The sequence below is a fragment of the Bombyx mori genome, chromosome 23 (genome assembly GCF_030269925.1).
Source record: "Bombyx mori chromosome 23, ASM3026992v2".
Lineage (NCBI taxonomy): Eukaryota > Metazoa > Arthropoda > Insecta > Lepidoptera > Bombycidae > Bombyx > Bombyx mori.
The window spans coordinates 149,440-168,614 of record NC_085129.1 but is presented as its reverse complement, the minus strand read 5'-3'; the positions used below and the strand labels follow the sequence as shown (position 1 = coordinate 168,614).

General features: G+C 48.5%; 2 protein-coding genes across 4 annotated transcripts in view; one reads left to right on the top strand and one right to left on the bottom strand.

Moving 5' to 3' along the window:
- The window catches only part of LOC105841270 (uncharacterized), a 22,169-nt gene extending 11,561 nt beyond the window's left edge, over window positions 1-10,608 (top strand). For 2 of the 3 annotated variants that reach the window (XM_038019135.2, XM_038019134.2), the window contains exons 3-7: window positions 6,713-7,126; window positions 7,203-7,423; window positions 7,499-7,611; window positions 10,003-10,166; window positions 10,251-10,608. In XM_038019135.2, coding sequence (XP_037875063.1) covers window positions 6,713-7,126; window positions 7,203-7,423; window positions 7,499-7,611; window positions 10,003-10,166; window positions 10,251-10,493 — 1,155 coding nt within the window. In that variant the 3' untranslated portion in view covers window positions 10,494-10,608. Of the gene's footprint in view, window positions 1-6,712; window positions 7,127-7,202; window positions 7,424-7,498; window positions 7,612-10,002; window positions 10,167-10,229 lie in introns of all 3 variants that reach the window. The other variant, XM_038019139.2, reaches the window with a different exon arrangement.
- Window positions 10,597-19,175, bottom strand: LOC110386614 (myosin-14). Its single transcript, XM_062675476.1, has 14 exons — window positions 19,050-19,175; window positions 18,566-18,814; window positions 18,329-18,492; window positions 15,796-15,998; window positions 15,359-15,495; window positions 14,508-14,614; window positions 14,318-14,429; window positions 14,137-14,232; window positions 13,915-14,069; window positions 11,699-11,849; window positions 11,559-11,618; window positions 11,298-11,489; window positions 11,119-11,220; window positions 10,597-10,753 (listed from the first exon to the last, which is right to left on the bottom strand). The coding sequence occupies exons 2-14, from the start codon at window positions 18,674-18,676 to the stop codon at window positions 10,652-10,654; spliced, it is 1,692 nt and encodes a 563-aa protein (XP_062531460.1). The 5' UTR covers window positions 18,677-18,814; window positions 19,050-19,175; the 3' UTR covers window positions 10,597-10,651.

Here is a 19,175-nt window from a genome sequence, read left to right as displayed (position 1 = left end):
TATAATGAAATACATAAAATAAATATATATAAGTAATACTAAATAGATAGATAGTGCTTCTTTAATGCCTTCCTGAATACCTCAAGTGAGGGACTTGCACGGATTGAGTGTGGAACTGAGTTCCACAGACGCACAGACTGCACAGTGAACGAACCGCCGTAGCGGCTGGAGGAGTGAGGGGGAAAATTAAGGAGAAGGGATCTACTTGTACGACAGGGTACACCTCGGGGCATCTGGTAATCGAAGCGCTCACGGAGGTACCGGGGAACAGCTGGGTTATTAAGGATGTTGAACAGCATACATAAAACATGTACATCACGGCGAAGTCGGATAGGTAACCAATTAAGTTGTGATCTGTACTGCGAGACATGATCATATTTGCGTAAACCAAAAATAAAGCGTATGCATAAATTTTGTAACATTTCCAGTTTGTCCCACAGCCCCTCCGCGGCGTCCAGGAAACAGACATCTGCATAGTCAAGGAGAGGAAGCATAAGGGATTGGGCCAGGGTGACTTTAGCTTCAAAGGGCAAGAAACGCTGAAGACGCTTGAGAGACTGAAACGTGCAATGCACTTTCCTGCTAACTAAGTTTATCTGACTGGACCAAGAGAGATGACAATCAAGAACGATACCTAGGTTTTTTGCTGTTTTAGAATAAGCGATTGGAATTCCATCTAGCGTCACAGGGGGCAAATTAATGTGGTCAATCGTGTTGTACCTATAGGAACTACCAATTACTATGACCTGTGATTTTGATGGATTCACAAGAAGTCCAAAAGATTTAGCCCAAGCACTAATTCTACCAAGATCTCCATTGATTTCAGCAATAGCTAGAGCAACGTCATCAGCTTTAAAATGTCTATAAATCTGCAAATCGTCAGCGTAGAGATGGTAGTGAGAAGTCAGCACCTGAGTAATTTCATTAATGAAAATAGAGAAAAGGAGAGGAGATAGTACGCCACCTTGAGGTACACCCGCAGTTAAATCACACCATTTTGAAGTAGCATCATCAGAACGGACACACTGCGAGCGTCCCCGGAGATAAGATTCAAACCAGGTTAGAGCAAGTGGAGATACATTAAGAGATCCAAGGATACTTAGAAGGATGTCAAGGTCTACTGAGTTAAAAGCACTGCTGAAGTCCAATAAGGTCAACACGGTTAGCTGCCCCACATCAATCGCGTGGCGAATGTCGTCAGTGACCTTGAGCAATGCAGTGACCGTGCTGTGGCCTTGGCGGAAACCAGACTGAAAAGAGTTGAGGAGATTGTTTTTATTAAGGTAGATAGTGAGCTGTCTTTGGACTAAACCCTCCAAGACTTTAGAGAGAATGGGAAGTATTGAGATTGGACGAAACTGAGAAAAAGAGGAAGGATTAGGGACCTTAGGAAGTGGGAGAACATGAGCCTTTCTCCAGCTACTTGGGAATGAGCCTTTTGAGAGAGAGAAGTTAAGAATATATGTAATGATAGGGACAAGCTCATCCACAAGCAGAAGGATCATCTGAAGGTGAATCCCATCCTCACCCACAGCCCTAGTGGAAATAGAAAGGATGGATCTCTTAACGTCACACTCTGTAACCGGAGTGAAAGTAAAAGGAGTGCACATGGGTAAAGGCCTTTTGGAAAGTTGTAATAGTGTAGATGACTTTGTACTGTCATTAAGAATAATGGGAGCTTGAGAGAAATGCTTATTTAAAGCGTCGAGGTTAATAGTAAAGGAAGTATCGTTTAACTGTTTGCCAATGCCTAGTGAATTAAGGAATTTCCAGATTTGGCATGTGTTCAGACCCTCTAAGGAGCTATGAATATGGCGTCTTTTGGCATCTCTACACATCCGATTGCAACGATTACGAAGTTTCTTGTAAGTTGTAAGATTGTCTTCCGTTGGGAGCTTTCTGTATCTGCGTTTAGCCTTATCTCTCCTGGCCATCATCTGCCTAATTGAGTCGGATAACCAAGGTGAGGGTAACTGTTTAACTCTGACACGTCTGATGGGAGCATGATTATCATAAAGAAGCGAGATATTTTTATTGAAAGAACAAACCATGTCATCGATCGTGTCAGAGCCAAAGACAGTCGACCAGTCAACATTCCTCGCGTCAGCCCGCAATCGCTCCACGCCTATACCCTTGAAGCTACGAAGGAAAAGGTATTTGGGTTTGGGTTTAGGAGGACGAATCTTGTAGGAGAGATAAATTAAATCATGATAGGAAAAAGGAGCCGATAGTTGTCCGTGTGTAGCAACCATGTTGGATTCAGAAACAATAATTAAATCCAGAAGGGAGTGGTCTTGATATTGAGGTGCACAGTGTGTAGCTGCAAGAGGGAGGATATTTAAGTTGAGAGAAGTAACTACCGCACGAAGTTTATCAGCACGGCTGTCAGATTTCAGAAGGCAGGTGTTAAAATCACCAAGAATTATTGTATGATCATAAAGGGGGGAAAGAGATTCAAGTTTAGATTCGAAAGAGGAGAAATAGTCAACATGAGAAGAGGGGATATAAAGAACGCCTAGAAGAAGCTTAGTATGGTGAAAGGAGATTTCAATAAATAGGTTTTCTGCGGACTGCGTATATTCACCTGGGGACGCATCAATAACTTTAGAAGGAATATCAGAACGAAGATAAATCGCTACGCCACCTCCTCCTTTCCCTATTCTGTCGTTGCGTAGTAAGCGATACCCAGGTAGAGAGTACTGAGTAGAGGGAAGAGCAGGTTTAAGAAAGGATTCAGAGATGAGTACTGCATGGACGACACTGGAATCGAAAGAGGACAAGAGATCGGGATAGTGGGCTGGGACACTCTGTGCGTTTATGTGAACGATGTTGAGGAACTTAGGAAACGGCGAAAATTTTGCTTGAATCAAGTCTCGCAAATGAGTTGAGTCATCATCCTCACTAAATGCACTACCATAGCTTATGTCAGACGAGCTTGAGGAAGAGCATGAGAAGAAGGCATCATTAATATCTAAGTTTGACATACTAAGATAATATAATATAAATATATACTAAACAAAAATACAGTAAAATAATAGAAAACACTAAAAAATAAATAAAGCTAACGTAAAACTAAAATCTAAAGATTTACAACTGTAACTTACTTCACAAACGCTCCTTTCGAGATTAGCAAATCACTTTAATCTAAGTCAGAAAATGTACATACTAAAAACAAAACGCAAATTCTATTATCATTGTCACAAATATATTAAGTAAATGTATAATCTATATTGACAATATAAAACTTAAGAGTTGGCTGTATGGCATAGTTCCATTGCCTTTCTCTTCGAGAAAAACCCTACTGCTGCTACTACTAAGTGCATAATCTATGATTATCACTTATCTATCTGTCAGTTCTATTACAATTATTTACAATCAAAATTTTTATATGTTGGTAATTTTGAAAGTTGATCGAAATAATGTTCAAAAACGCATTACAACTACCTCGAATAGATAACTAAGTTTTTAGTGTTACATCTATGAATAAGTTCAAGATACCGCCATACTACTTTCGACGAGTCGTCCTCTTGCCGATTTCTCGCTCTGCCGCTGATTTTGGTGCCGTCTTGGGTTCGTCATGAGATTTCCCAGATGACTGAGGAGCTCCTTGCGCTTTTTGAGCCGAGGGAAACTTGGTTTTCAGATGCTGAAGTTCAAACATCTGTTCAATCTTACAGCGTTTATTATCCGGGAGAAGGACGATTATTTTCCCATCTGTTGTCCAGCAGCGCTTAACGCCGAAATGAGAGCGGGCCTCCAAAAAGACATCATGACGTGATTTGGTCAGAAATTCTGAAATGATGACCCTAGAACCCTTCAGGAGTGTCTTGTTCTTCCACACTTCATTGCATCGCCTCAAACTCAGGAACCTGACTAATATAGGCCTAGGCTTATTGGTGTTGGAGCCTAACCGATAGCAAGCAGTTAAGTCCTCTTCTGTGCAACCAGCCACCTTCATTTGGTTGGTTAATATACCCACAATTGCTGTTGCTGGGTCTGTGGCATCTGACTCCGGGATTCCATGAAACAGAAGGACCTTACGACGCGACGCCATCTCATGCCTGTCCAACCCCAAGAGAACAAGCTCCATCTGTGACCTCAGCATGTTGAGTGTTTGTAGTGTGAGATTCCGGAATGCGATGAAATCTTGTGACAACTTGCCTAGGTCCGTGTGTGGTGACTGGTGACTGCTCAGCATTGCTTCAAACTCAGTCATCCTCTGCACAACGCTTGATTCCACCTCTTGTAACTTAGTGTACAGATCCATGATGCGGCGCTATTGATGATGTGGCAGTAGTGATGATGTGAAGTGATATTAATAGAGAGAACTTGTTATGAGCTGTTGTGAAGCAAGTTATGGAACCCAAATTATAGCATTTAGATATGAATAGGTAAAAATATATATTTTTAACAATTAAAAACACTGAGAGCTCAACAAACTAGTGTATACACTTCAACTACCCACAGTAGAAAAAAAAAAAAAAAAAAAAAAAAAAAAAAAAAAAAAAAAAAAAAAAAAAAAAAAAAAAAAAAAAAAAAAAAAAAAAAAAAAAAAAAATGTTAACCGACAGTCGGAAACAAAATTGACTTGATATTTCGAAGACATTGTTGGACAAGTTTTAAGAAGATTCTGAAAACTTTTTGTCTCGTTTCTCAATAATGGACGAAACATTGGTCCATCATTTTGATCCAGAGACGAGACAAAACAGCAAACTTCGCAATGGAAACAGCCATCATCACCGACCCCGAAGAAGTTTCGTGCCGTGACATCGGCTGGCAAGGTTATGGCCTCAATGGTTTGGGACTCAGAAGGGATATTGTTGATTAATTACTTGGAGCGTGGAATCACTATTACAGGCCAATATTATGGAGCTTTAATTTCCAAGTTGAAGAATGCCATCAAAGAGAAAAGGAGAGGGAAAATTTGAAGGGTCGTGCTTTTTCATCACGACAACGCACCCGCGCACAGGTCCAACCCCTCTTATTCACCAGATCTGGTGCCCAGCGATTTTTATCTGTACCCAAAATGAAAGAATACTTAAGGAGAAACAGGTACAAAGACGATAACGAGGTGATGGATGCCGTGGAGAGCTTTTTGCAGAACCAAGATAAAACTTTTTTTTTGAAAGGGATTGAAGCCTTCGTGGCTTTGAAGTCGTCGTGCCCTAACGGATAAGACGTCCGGTGCATTCGTGTTGAGCGAGGCACCGGTGTTCGAATTTCAGGCGGGTACCAATTTTTCTAATGAAATACGTACTCAACAAATGTTCACGATTGATTTCCACGGTGAAGGAATAATATCGGGTAATAAAAATGAAACCCGCAAAATTATGATTTGCGTAATTACTGGTGGTAGGACCTCTTGTGAGTCCGCGCGGATGGGTACCACCACCCTGCCTATTTCTGCCGTGAAGCAGTAATGCGTTTCGGTTTGAAGGGTGGGGCAGCCGTTGTAACTATACTTGAGACCTTAGAACTTATATCTCAAGGTGGGTGGCGCATTTACGTTGTAGATGTCTATGGGCTCCAGTAACCACTTCACACCAGGTGGGCTGTGAGCTCGTCCACCCATCTAAGCAATAAAAAAAAAGCCTATCTCATTCTCACTACTTTTTGATCCCTCCTAGTAGACGGCCAGGAGAACGAAGAGCTCTCACGTTCAGCCCCTGAGTCTGAATCTAAAGCTGGATGGTGACCATCCTCGAATACAAAAGGGGGGGTGGGGCGAAAGAACAACCTTACAAGTATAGTTACTTATTACTAAATCGAATATCTTTTATTTATACTAGAAATCGAATTAAATTGTTTAAAAATATTAAAAGCTAAAAAATTTGAAAGACCAAAGACAAGTAAGTCCCGTTGATCACCATCCAAGTGAGGAACTGGACACAATGATGCAGAAGCCCGCGAATCTCCGGCTGCGCCTACCCGACAATGTTCGAACTCATACGACACATTGGTCGATCTCTAAATCTCTAAGCGAAGTTAGGGGGAAGCTTTGTGTCATTCAGTACTCTCCAGACCTTGCGCCCGCAGAGTTCTGCTTTTTTCAAAGTTTGGACAGCTTCTTGGCCAGGGAAAAAATTACTCTGCCTGGGTTCTGACCCCTGGTGGAGATCGGACGTCGCGTGCAAGAGAGTGCAAGCGGTGACGTTTAATGTGTAGGGCCCTAAAATATCCTTGGTTTTATCATTATTCACGAGTTTTGCTATACATTTAGATTAATTAGATTATGTGATTGTGTTGTGTGAAGTACAACGAAATGTCGTCACAACCATTCATTCTTCAATGTGTTGATACACAATGAGCATCATCGTTCCTTGCAAGCGTTAATCACTTTCCGTAGGTTATTTGTAATAAAAATAAATAATTGGATTGGCGTTTTACTGTTGTCTCTACACTGGGGCACTATGCAATAACAATACGGTTCAGGATTTCCATAAATGTCGAACTTAATAAGTATTATAATATTAAAAATGTTTTTAAGTGTAATTGTTTTTTCTTGTAATAAAGATAGTCAGCACAACTGTAGCACTAGATGTCATTTATAATGGATATAAGCATTTAAAGTTTATTGATTCCAATATTTAATTGATGCATAGTATGTGGAAATTGTGTTGGAAAGCGCATTCGTGCGTAGCGTAAACCGTTACGAATATTGGACGTAGTGTCCACGAGCCCACTGTGGCCGACCTGCGCGCTTGTGCCGCAGCTGGTGGTGGAGCGCGCGGACGGCGGGCGGTGCGGCGGCTCGCTGGTGTCCGTGCGCGCGGTGCTTACTGCCGCGCGCTGCGTGCCCGCGCTGTGGGTGCGCGCGCCCGGCTCGGCGGCGGCGCGGCGGGTGCGGCGCGTGGCGGCCGCCCGGGCCCCGAGCCCCCGCCCCGCGCTCGCCCTGCTGGAGCTGGAGGAGGCCCTGCCCGGCGCGTTGCCCATCCTCATGGCGACGGGCGCGGGCGAGTGCGGCGCGCCGACCTCCTGCCACGCGGTGCGCCTCGCCTCGCCGGTCGGCTCGCGCCTCGTGATGCGCATCGCGGCGGCGACCCTGGACCGCTGCTCCGCACTAGTGCCGCGCCTGGGGCCGCGCGCCGACGACGAGCTCTGTCTGCGAGCGGACGATCTCTGCGCGGTCTGTCGTGCGCTTACTTTTGTGTTTCTCTGTCTGGTTTAGTCAAGATATATCTCGATCGCGAAACTATCCACAGAGTGAGCAGGGTGCGGGCGTGGTGTGCGCGGGCAAGCTGTGCGGCGTGGTGGGAGAGGAGGCGGCGGGCCGGGCGGGGTGCGGCGTGGTGGGAGGGGAGGCGGTGGGGTGCGGCGCGGTGAGAGGGGAGGCGGCGGGGTGCGGCGCGGTGCGCGCGGTGGCCGTGCTGTCGCGCCGGCGCCGCTTCCTGCACTGCGCGCACACGCTGCGAGCTTGCGCCCGGTGCGTTCATATCGTAAACCAAGTTTTTTATTTAATTTGATCTTATTTATCATAACAATATTTCTGATTCCGCAGTGACAAGGAATGTTCAGCGCTATGCTCGGAGACCCTACTTTTTGAAGAGCCCACGGACGTGACAACGGACACCCTCACTTTAGAGAATATTACTTCGTTCAGGACTGCGACCGGTTGAGTTCCATTTTATATAAAGGGGATTGCCCACTCTCCATAGTGTGCTAGGCCCAAGATGGACATCAAATATTACTATAAAAATGTACTGATTCAAATTCTTAAATGTATTGGATATCTAAAAAATATATTGAAATTGACGCCACTATTATAAAAAATATAATAAAAATAAAAACTCGTTTTGAGGTTAATTTTCTATATAAATAAGTGTCGGATTGTGAGATACTTCAAGAACTTTTCTTTTCTTAATGTTTAAGATGTTCCTAATGTATTTTTATCCAATAGGGTATAAAAACACACTTAATTCTTTAAATATCTATATTTTCTTCATCTCCATACACAATTAGTATCATCTAAAAATAGCAAAGGAGAGCATATACACGGTTTTAAATCTCGGTCAGGGTAAAACCACAATTCACACAAAGTTTTTTAGTCGTAGTATGAAACGTTATTGATAAAAGTAAAATAAATCGAAGAAAAATCAAAACACATCCATTTTGTACGCAATAGGAGTGGGTAATATCGGTTTTGCCGCGTATCGAATCGTATCTATATATCGAGGATCAATATCGGATATTGAATCTATATATTTTCTGAATCTATATATTGATGGATGCTAGTAGATTTTCTCGATTCATGATATTTGAGATTTGAAACGATACGCTGATATAATATCGTAGTAGATATAGATTTAAGTCAACGTTATACGGTTGGTTTTCTGATATCAATTTATAATATGATCTTAAAGTAATAAAAAGAACATCAAAATAAAAATATAAAAAAAACTTTCCTTCATGCTTTTACCAGGCTTAGGACTGGCTACATTATTTTCAGTTTTTAGTATTTTGTGTTTTAATTTAAAATTACAAAATATACCAAAAGAGTGTAGATTTCAAAAGTTTAATACAAACACAAGAAATAAACTCAATTATTTGGATTCAACTAAAAATAGAAAAATGTGTACTTTAAAAATCAAACACAAAAAACTTTTAAGTATTTATAAACACTTGTCCAAAAATTCTAGTTCAAGGTCAAAGCGCGTGAAATTAAATTCAACGATGCAAATAGGCTATACTGCATTCAAGTTAGGGTCGAAAGTTGAAACTTCTTTCCTTAATTGTATCCTGCTGATACGCTAAGAATAATCTACAGACATATGGACTTAAATATAAGGTTTACAATTGTATGGATAATGCCTGTTTCTGTTTCATTCATCACATGATATCCCTATCGTGCGCTCACTCACTCTGGCCGATTCGTTACGAACCAAACGAATATTGCTGATATTCACGAATCGGTACGATATGCCGATGCGCATCACATCGAGCAATATCGTGTATCGGCTGATATCGATATATAGATTTCGATTCACGAATCGGTACGATATGGCGATGCGCATCACATCGAGCAATATCGTGTATCGGCTGATATCGATATATAGATTTCGATTCACGAATCGGTACGATATGGCGATGCGCATCACATCGAGCAATATCGTGTATCGGCTGATATCGATATATAGATTTCGTGCGGGGCGATATCGGATTCAACGATATTGCTGTGATATATAGATATTGAATCTATATACGATTTATATCACCCACTCCTAGTACGCAAGCACAACACCACAAGCAACAAGCGTATCAGTCAGTCAGATTAAATTCAGTGTTGTCAGTATAAAGAAAAATAATGAGATGAAATTCATAAATCGATTATTTTTTTAAATAACCGATAATTGATTTATATCTTAATCTTTTTTTTACGAGTACACATTATTTTTTATGTTTTTGTTACATGTACATATTTAAATGTACATATTTAAATAACAATACTAGTAAAGTTTTTTTTATTGCTTAGATGGGTGGGCGAGCTCACAGCCACCCTGGTGTTACTAAGTGGTTACTGGAGCCCATATACATCTACAACGTAAATGCGCCACCCACCTTGAGATATAAGTTCTAAGGTCTCAAGTATAGTTACTAGTTAAAGTCCAATGGGTATGTCTTCGATGTTATTTTATGTGCATAAAAATCCATTAAAATCGTTTGATTAATGATAATACTTAAAATGATTTATTTATATGTTTTATTTATATACTCAAAATATTTACTTCATACGTAAAAGGTTTTGAAGCTGGCAATATTTTTCCCGCAAAAATAAAAATCCTTGTTTTTTCAATAGAGTTACTTTTTTTAAACTACTTATTGTAAACTATAGTGGCGCTTATTTGCAAGAAAGTAAATGCATATTTATTTATGACAAAATTAATGCACTAAGTATTTTTTCTATAATCTATTGTCCGCTTTGGGCCTAAAATGGGCCATCCCCTTTGTGAATTGTGCATATCGCGAACGAATCTTAATTAGAAATATGTGAATGTTATGCTGCAGAGGAACTAACGACAGCACGAGGCGCTCGACCGAGTCCGACGCCGACTCCCCCCCGCGGCCCCGCCCCGCCCACGCGCACAGCTTCCCCCATTGCCCCCACCCCGGGGGCCGAGATCATCTCGCGAGTCTCTTTCGAGTTCGAACCGAATCGAGCCGACTTCAAGGTAAGCGTTCCGGATGGTTTCTATTGATATCGGCCTCAGAGCACCCTAGCTGCACATCAGTAGAGGTCATAACGTGCTTTAAAGGCGGGCGAGTACGGAGACAACGCGGCGGAGTACGGCGGCGACGAGCCCGCGCCCCCCTCGCCCCCCGGGACGCCGAGCGCTACCCCGGCGCGTGCGTCGCCTCGCGCCCCACCCGCGCCCCCCGCGACCCCCGCCCCGCCCCCGCTCGAGGCGCAGATGTCGGCGGACGGAGGGAGTGCGCCCCCCTTGAAGCGGCCGGGGGTAGCGCTAGGGGTGTTGCCTCTAGTTTGTTTAGGATTCTGAACACTTATTCCTTAAATTATAAACCAGTTCCATTATGATTTTATTTTTATTTTTTACATTTATATAATACCTTATTTTAGTAGATTTTGAAATAAAATATCTCTTGATGGATTAATGTGATATTTAATTTGAATAAATCATGAATAAGAGCGAGTCCGTCACTTGAGTTTCTTCGTCTTCAAATCGACTCTCTTGTTTTTGAAGAATGATTTATGTTTCGTTTTCAAGTCGAGCTTCACTTGCGACAAGGACACGGGCGACTGCCGAGCGGAGGCGGCGGCGGCGCGTGTTCATAGAACCAGTCGTCACAATCAGCGAAATAATGGAAACTTACCTTTAATGCGTAGCCGTTAAGTCGCATTTAGAATTAAATCTTGAAACGAACTGGACGAATTATTAATTGGGTTGAAAGTGTGATACAAATTTATACGACAATAACTTTCAAAAAGACGAAATACAAGAGTCAGGCCGACGGACCGACAGCAGGCGCCGGTTGCGCTGCGTGCTCGGTGAGGCCACAACTGTTCATCATTATTTTTGCATATTTCTTATATCTGGGTCATAACGAGTAAACCTTACCCACGGGACTTATGCAGCACATTTATTGGAGGAGGTGAACACGCACCTGAGGGTACGCATGTTGCGGGGCGGGGCGGGGCGCACGCTGGGCGGCGCCGGCTCGCCGACCGCCGGACAGCGCCTCGAACCGGCGGCGCACCTCGCTCGTCTGCAACACACCGCCGACACCGGCCACTACAGCACCCGCGCCACGCGCACACACTCACACGCAGCAGTGACGCATACGTCCAGCGCGTCGGCGTCCAGGCTGGTGTCGCTCAGGAAGTTGTAGAGCACGGGGTCGAGGGGGCGGGGGGGCGCGTCCTGCTGCGGCGCCTCCCCCTGCGCGCCGCCCCGCCCCGCCCCGCGGCCCGACAGCTCCTTCTGCACGTTGTCGATGGTGTTCTGCATGCTCTGGATTTTCTCCTGGAGCCGCTCCTGTGAACGGCGGCGTCAATCGTCACGCGGTGGTCTGTGCGGTGGACGTGATCGAGAACCTGCAGATACCTTTTCGTTCCTCATATCCAGAATAATAGACATCTGTTTGTTGAGTTCGTCTTCTTTGTCCTGAAATCAGTCGTGAAATTCTATTTAGGTTGGGTCAACTGACTCACGCTACGAAATGATTGTACAGGAGCGAGACAGACCGCAAGCAGACGCTCCCGCTGGGCGGCCAGGTCTCGCGCGGCGCCCAGCGCGGCCTCCAGCTTGTGTCGGCGCTCGCCCTCGGCCTGCACGTCCCGCATGAGCGCCGCCACGCTGGCGCCCGCCGCCGCCTCGCGCGCCTCGCTCTCCGCCCTGCAACACGCGCGGCTGCACTGGGGCCCGCGCCCCGCCCCCGCCCCGCCGCCCCCTCGCTCTCCGCCCTGCAACACGCGCGGCTGCACTGGGGCCCGCGCCCCGCCCCCGCCCCGCCGCCCCCTCGCTCTCCGCCCTGCAACACGCGCGGCTGCACTGGGGCCCGCGCCCCGCCCCCGCCCCGCCGCCCCCTCGCTCTCCGCCCTGCAACACGCGCGGCTGCACTGGGGCCCGCGCCCCGCCCCCGCCCCGCCGCCCCCTCGCTCTCCGCCCTGCAACACGCGCGGCTGCACTGGGGCCCGCGCCCCGCCCCCGCCCCGCCGCCCCCTCGCTCTCCGCCCTGCAACACGCGCGGCTGCACTGGGGCCCGCGCCCCGCCCCCGCCCCGCCGCCCCCTCGCTCTCCGCCCTGCAACACGCGCGGCTGCACTGGGGCCCGCGCCCCGCCCCCGCCCCGCCGCCCCCTCGCTCTCCGCCCTGCAACACGCGCGGCTGCACTGGGGCCCGCGCCCCGCCCCCGCCCCGCCGCCCCCTCGCTCTCCGCCCTGCAACACGCGCGGCTGCACTGGGGCCCGCGCCCCGCCCCCGCCCCGCCGCCCCCTCGCTCTCCGCCCTGCAACACGCGCGGCTGCACTGGGGCCCGCGCCCCGCCCCCGCCCCGCCGCCCCCTCGCTCTCCGCCCTGCAACACGCGCGGCTGCACTGGGGCCCGCGCCCCGCCCCCGCCCCGCCGCCCCCTCGCTCTCCGCCCTGCAACACGCGCGGCTGCACTGGGGCCCGCGCCCCGCCCCCGCCCCCGCCCCGCTGCCCCCTCGCTCTCCGCCCTGCAACACGCGCGGCTGCACTGGGGCCCGCGCCCCGCCCCCGCCCCGCCGCCCCCTCGCTCTCCGCCCTGCAACACGCGCGGCTGCACTGGGGCCCGCGCCCCGCCCCCGCCCCCGCCCCGCTGCCCCCTCGCTCTCCGCCCTGCAACACGCGCGGCTGCACTGGGGCCCGCGCCCCGCCCCCGCCCCGCCGCCCCCTCGCTCTCCGCCCTGCAACACGCGCGGCTGCACTGGGGCCCGCGCCCCGCCCCCGCCCCGCCGCCCCCTCGCTCTCCGCCCTGCAACACGCGCGGCTGCACTGGGGCCCGCGCCCCGCCCCCGCCCCCGCCCCGCTGCCCCCTCGCTCTCCGCCCTGCAACACGCGCGGCTGCACTGGGTCCCGCGCCCCGCCCCCGCCCCGCCGCCCCCTCGCTCTCCGCCCTGCAACACGCGCGGCTGCACTGGGTCCCGCGCCCCGCCCCCGCCCCGCCGCCCCCTCGCTCTCCGCCCTGCAACACGCGCGGCTGCACTGGGGCCCGCGCCCCGCCCCCGCCCCCGCCCCGCTGCCCCCTCGCTCTCCGCCCTGCAACACGCGCGGCTGCACTGGGTCCCGCGCCCCGCCCCCGCCCCGCCGCCCCCTCGCTCTCCGCCCTGCAACACGCGCGGCTGCACTGGGTCCCGCGCCCCGCCCCCGCCCCGCCGCCCCCTCGCTCTCCGCCCTGCAACACGCGCGGCTGCACTGGGTCCCGCGCCCCGCCCCCGCCCCGCCGCCCCCTCGCTCTCCGCCCTGCAACACGCGCGGCTGCACTGGGTCCCGCGCCCCGCCCCCGCCCCGCCGCCCCCTCGCTCTCCGCCCTGCAACACGCGCGGCTGCACTGGGGCCCGCGCCCCGCCCCCGCCCCCGCCCCGCTGCCCCCTCGCTCTCCGCCCTGCAACACGCGCGGCTGCACTGGGTCCCGCGCCCCGCCCCCGCCCCGCCGCCCCCTCGCTCTCCGCCCTGCAACACGCGCGGCTGCACTGGGTCCCGCGCCCCGCCCCCGCCCCGCCGCCCCCTCGCTCTCCGCCCTGCAACACGCGCGGCTGCACTGGGTCCCGCGCCCCGCCCCCGCCCCGCCGCCCCCTCGCTCTCCGCCCTGCAACACGCGCGGCTGCACTGGGGCCCGCGCCCCGCCCCCGCCCCGCCGCCCCCTCGCTCTCCGCCCTGCAACACGCGCGGCTGCACTGGGTCCCGCGCCCCGCCCCCGCCCCCGCGTGCCCCCCTCACCTGAACGACTGGAACCGGCCCTGCACGTCGTCGTGGCGGGCCTGCAGCGCACTGAGCTCGGCGCGCAGGCTGCACACCGCGTCCGCCTTCTCGTCCTCCAGCGCGGCGGCGCGCGCCGTCAGCTGCTCCACCTGCGCGCTGGCGGCGCCCAGGGCCTGCGGGAGACAGAGGGGGTGGGGCGCGCGCTCGCGACGCGACACCGCGTTCGTATCGGAACTGTACTTCGTTCTGCCGCTCGAGGGTTCGCTGCCGAGAGTCGTTTTGTTCCTTGAGCTCTTCGACAGCACGCGATGATGCCTCGAGGGAAGCATGCGCGTCCTGGATAAATAGTATTTACGAACAGATAATAAACAACATAGCGTTTAAAACGCGTTGACGCGCGTCGAGAGCCTGAGCGTGTCACCTGCAGCTGCAGCAGGAGACGCTGGTGCTGGTCCCGCAGCTCGGCGCCCTGCTGCTCGGAGAGGGCCAGGCTCCGCTGCAGCGCCGCCCGCGCGTCGTCGCTCCGCTGCAACCTGCACACAGCCCCGTCTCAGCTGCCGTCCCGCGGCGACCGCGCGGCGGACGCGACGGGCGTTGCCGGTGCTAGTTACCCTAGCTTCAAATTCTCAATAGTATTGTCGGCTTCAACAATTCGATCTCGAAGCTCCTGTTGCAACCGTTCGATTTCCTTTTGAAGATTTTCAACGAAGTCTTCTTTCTGTAAAGAAGAGGGTTGTGTTGTGATGATGTATAACTAAAATTCAAGTTTCATACTATTTAGTAAATACTAAACTTGAAACAGAAAGCCAAAATTTGAAGTCGTCGTGGCCTAACGGATAAGACGTCCGGTGCATTCGTATGTAGCGATGCACCGGTGTTCGAATCCCGCAGGCGGGTACCAATTTTATCTAATGAAATACGTACTCAACAAATGTTCACGATTGATTTCCATGGTGAAGGAATAACATCGTGTAATCAAAATGAAACCAGCAAAATTATAATTTGCGTAATTACTGGTGGTAGGACCTCTTGCGAGTCCGCACGGTTAGGTACCACCGCCCCGCCTATTTCTGCCGTGAAGCAGTAATGCGTTTCGGTTTGAAGGGTGGGGCAGCTGTTGTAACTATAATTGAGACCTTAGAACTTATATCTCAAGGTGGGTGGCGCATTTACGTTGTAGATGTCTATGGGCTCCAGTAACCACTTAACACCAGGTGGGCTGTGAGCTCGTCCACTTATCTAAGCAATAAAAAAAAAAAAAACCTCATTTATCACTTAACTGAATTGTATTACCATTTCAGTTCAACCAAAACATCAAAAGTATATTTTAGCAATTTTAAGCAAATAAAGTAAAGTTGTAAGGCTCGAATTAATTTCAACAATATTCATACATTCTTACAGACTGCTAAATTAGTACAGTGGGGGCTTGATAACTAGGATCAAGGTAGTAATGCGAGCGAACCTGCTGTAGTTTGCACCGTAGAAGCGTCCTCTCGGCGTCCTCCCGGGCCCGCGCCTCCTCTGCGCGCCGCTCCGCCCGCCCGCGCTCCTCCTGCGCCGCCTGCAGCGCCCGCCGCGCGCGCGCCTCGCTCGCCGCCACTGCACACGGCGGGCGGTGAGCGCGGCCCGGCCCCCCGCCCCCGCCCGCCCCCCGTCCCGGCACACGGCGGGCGGTGAGCGCGGTCCGGCCCCCCGCCCCCGCCCGCCCCCCGTCCCGGCACACGGCGGGCGGTGAGCGCGGCCCGGCCCCCCGCCCCCGCCCGCCCCCCGTCCCGGCACACGGCGGGCGGTGAGCGCGGCCCGGCCCCCCGCCCCCGCCCGCCCCCCGTCCCGGCACACGGCGGGCGGTGAGCGCGGCCCGGCCCCCGCCCCCGCCCGCCCCCCCGGCCCCGCACTCACGCTGGTCGCGCAGTCCGTCGCCGCGCTCGCGCAGCCGCAGCAGGCCGCGCTGCAGCTCGTCGCGCAGGCCGCGCACGCGCAGGCCGCCGTGCCGCAGCGCGCCGCACAGCGCGGAGCGGTCGGCCGCGGCCCGCGCGCCCGCCGCCCGCGCCCGCGCCGCCGCCTCCTCCAGCACCGAGCACACGCGGCGCGCGCCCTGCACTCTGCACAAATCGTGTGCCTTATGTTACTGATCTCACTAAAACTAAATATTTTTCATAAAATAGAAAGCAAAATACGTACTTAATAATTGTTCACGATTGACTTCCATGGTTTTCGTGTAATAAAAATCAGTCCCGCAAAATTCTAATTTGCGTAATTATGTCTTGTGAGTCAGCACGGATAGGTACCACCACCCTGCCTATTTCTGCCGTGAAGCAGTAATGCATTTCAGTTGGAAGGGTGGGAAAGCCGTTGTACTGTAAAAGCTGACCTTAGATCTAGACCTTAGAACTTATGTCTCGAGATAGGTGGCGGTATTTACGTCATGTCTATGGGCTCCAGTAACCACTTAACACCAGGTGGGCTCTATGCTCGTACACCCACATAAGCAATAAAAAATAATAATAAAAGATTTTTATAAACAATGATTCTATTAAGTTAATGCATAGCTTTTATCGCGGGTTTTGAGCGTGGCGACCGAATCAAGAAATTCCGTAACGAAAATAAAACCTAACACCCCCACTCTGCCTACGATGTAGCTCGCGTTCAACACATTCACACGTTGCGCTTGTGTAGTGTTAAGTGTGAATAAGCGCGCGGCGTGATGTCCAACAGCATGCGCATCATGAAAAGTCTGCCCATCTCTCTCTCGCGCGGCCTAGCCTGTGAGTGTGAAGGGGACAGTTAATGTTTTGCTTTTGTTAATGTTTATAAATATAGCGTGGTCTTATTTTATTATTGTTTAATATTAAATTATTATTGTCTAATTATAATTGCATAAGTTGATAAAAAATGCTACGCAATAGTTTTACCGCGGCAGACCCCGCGTGCCACTCATGTTTTTTTATCTTTCTGCTCAGGATATTGGTTTGAATATTGTTACGCCGGTCAACGCCATCTATCACCGAATAGTCGAACGAATATTGAAGGATCTAGAGAACGCTCGGGAAGTACAATGCCATCTATTGTCAGATAGCGGAAACACAATACTAGAAATGTGTGGAATACTCTCGATAATTGTAGGGATGTGATATCGGCTATAAAAGCGTTGCAGAGATGGCACGCACTCGGTGAGCAATCGGAACTACTCGAAGCGAACGGATCACATGAAGCGAAGCGAAAGAAGCGAAGCGAAACTTTAAGGTGTTTGTGAAGTGTTTTAAGTGTTCTAACTGCTAATACAGTTTTTAATTTGTACTTCGGTAGAATTTTTATTTATCCCAAGCCCCAGCCCGTAACAATATTTTATACTTTTTCTACAAACTTAAGTACAATATCTGTGATAACATCTGTGTTATTGTACACCACAACAAAAGGGAAAACAATAAATCTTTCAAGTATCCAAGTCATGACTACATGCATGCGACATGCTTGGTGTAGACATTAAAGAAGTGTTTTGAAGTCATCAATGAGATCATAAACTGACATTCGAGTCTTACACAGAGTTTAAAAAATTAAGTATCTGTTTGAATAAAGACAATGATAATGTCATTTGAAAACAACATGATAATTAAAAATAACATTAGGTAGGTAATTAAAGATTAATTTTCTATAATAGGAAACCTCTTAAGGGTTTTTTTTGTGTGAATCACAGAAAATAATTCAAAATAAGTAATGTTTATTATTAAAGTTCATTGAAAAGAGAAATAACTGAAAATGAGTACATAGTATTTAGTTGTAACCAACAAGCTGGCTGAGGTTATGGGCCAACTCTTCTCAGGGCTGTGGTACTTTTATTTTCCAGTTATAACATGTTGTAAGATTCAAAAAGTAAGCTTTAATGACATTTGTGTTGAAATAAATAATTTAAAATTTAATTTGAAGTTCATTTTAACAAATAATCAAAACAGGACTTATCAAAGGCATTGCATGCCTAACTTTTTTTTTAAGTTAGTATTGATGTGTTATCCAATGATAACACATCACTACTAACTTAAAAAAAAAAGTTGCCCCAATGGGCAAATTTTATTTGTAAAACATTCTAAATCAAAATTAAATATCATTTATATTTTAATTGAACTTATGTACGCAGTAGTATGCATTAATACTTTTTATTTGTGAAAATCTGTATGTTATAAATACTACAAATAATACTTGTTATAATGTGTTAAATTGTTCCTCATCTAAAACTGTGTAGTGTGCTCTTCAATCAACAACTGAGTCACAACCATATGATGTATCATACCATAACCATATGAATATCGCTAATATAATTTATTAAATATATTAAGAAGGCACCTATTTAGTTATATCAAAACTACTATACCAAACGTAAACATGGCCTTATTTTAATTACCCGCTAGAAATATTGATAAAAAAAAACTTCGATTACTTGTTGAGAGTCTCCGGTCGGAGCCGCAGTTCGTCCTGGTATTGTCCGGAGGTAGCCTCGTGCTGCATCTGGACTTCTACCATGTTCTGTTGCAAGCGTTCGTGATTCGCTTCCACTTGTTGTAGTTTCTCTTTTAAGTCCCAGTAGGCCGTGTCCTGGGCCACCTTTTTATAGGATTTTATATTTATACTATTCAATGAAACGTTCCTTTTTTGTAATAAATTAATTTGTACAAACCTTTAATTTAATTATTTTCGCCGTTTCACGAGAAACTTTTTCTCGTAGTTTTTCAGCATCTTCACTGATTCGTTTTCTGCTTGCTACTTTCGTAATATCAGAGATATCCATCTTTAGGTTTTTCAATTTGTTTTTTTTTAGTATACGATTTAAAGATTTTTTCCGTTTGTTTGTATGCTTGTGGTGCGTTTCGTTTAGGAAATATGTAAATTTGTATGTATGTATTGATTTTAATTTAAATTTCAATTGCTGAAATGGCGGGAAATGTATTTTTTTAAGGGATTTTATGACCTGGTAACTAAGATCTTTAAGTCATGTCTTATTTTAATTTATTTTCTTATTTTTATGAAAAATTATGATGTGGAGTGAAACAATGAAATGAAGATTAATTTGAGACATTAATCAACTGGGATGAAATTAAATGAAATGAGATGAGATGATATGGGATAATAATAATAATGTCAGTAAAATTGTGGTAATTTACTGAGATTTTCTCAGTAGACTTTTTGGAGGATCCCGAGAAGTTACGTCCAGCGGCTTTGTTTCATTTGTCCACATTTGTGCACTTTCACAGATATTAAGCAGTTAATAAGCCACCGTTATTACTAGA

What these genes read in the sequence shown, in the direction of transcription:
- LOC110386614 (XM_062675476.1), bottom strand. Translation starts at nt 18,676, where the DNA reads ATGGATATCTCTGATATTACGAAAGTAGCAAGCAGAAAACGAATCAGT. An exon ending in CGAAAATAATTAAATTAAAG is followed by an intron (nt 18,493 to 18,565) that starts GTTTGTACAAAT and finishes TCCTATAAAAAG; the next exon opens with GTGGCCCAGGACACGGCCTA. An exon ending in CGACGGACTGCGCGACCAGC is followed by an intron (nt 15,496 to 15,795) that starts GTGAGTGCGGGG and finishes CGCCGTGTGCAG; the next exon opens with TGGCGGCGAGCGAGGCGCGC.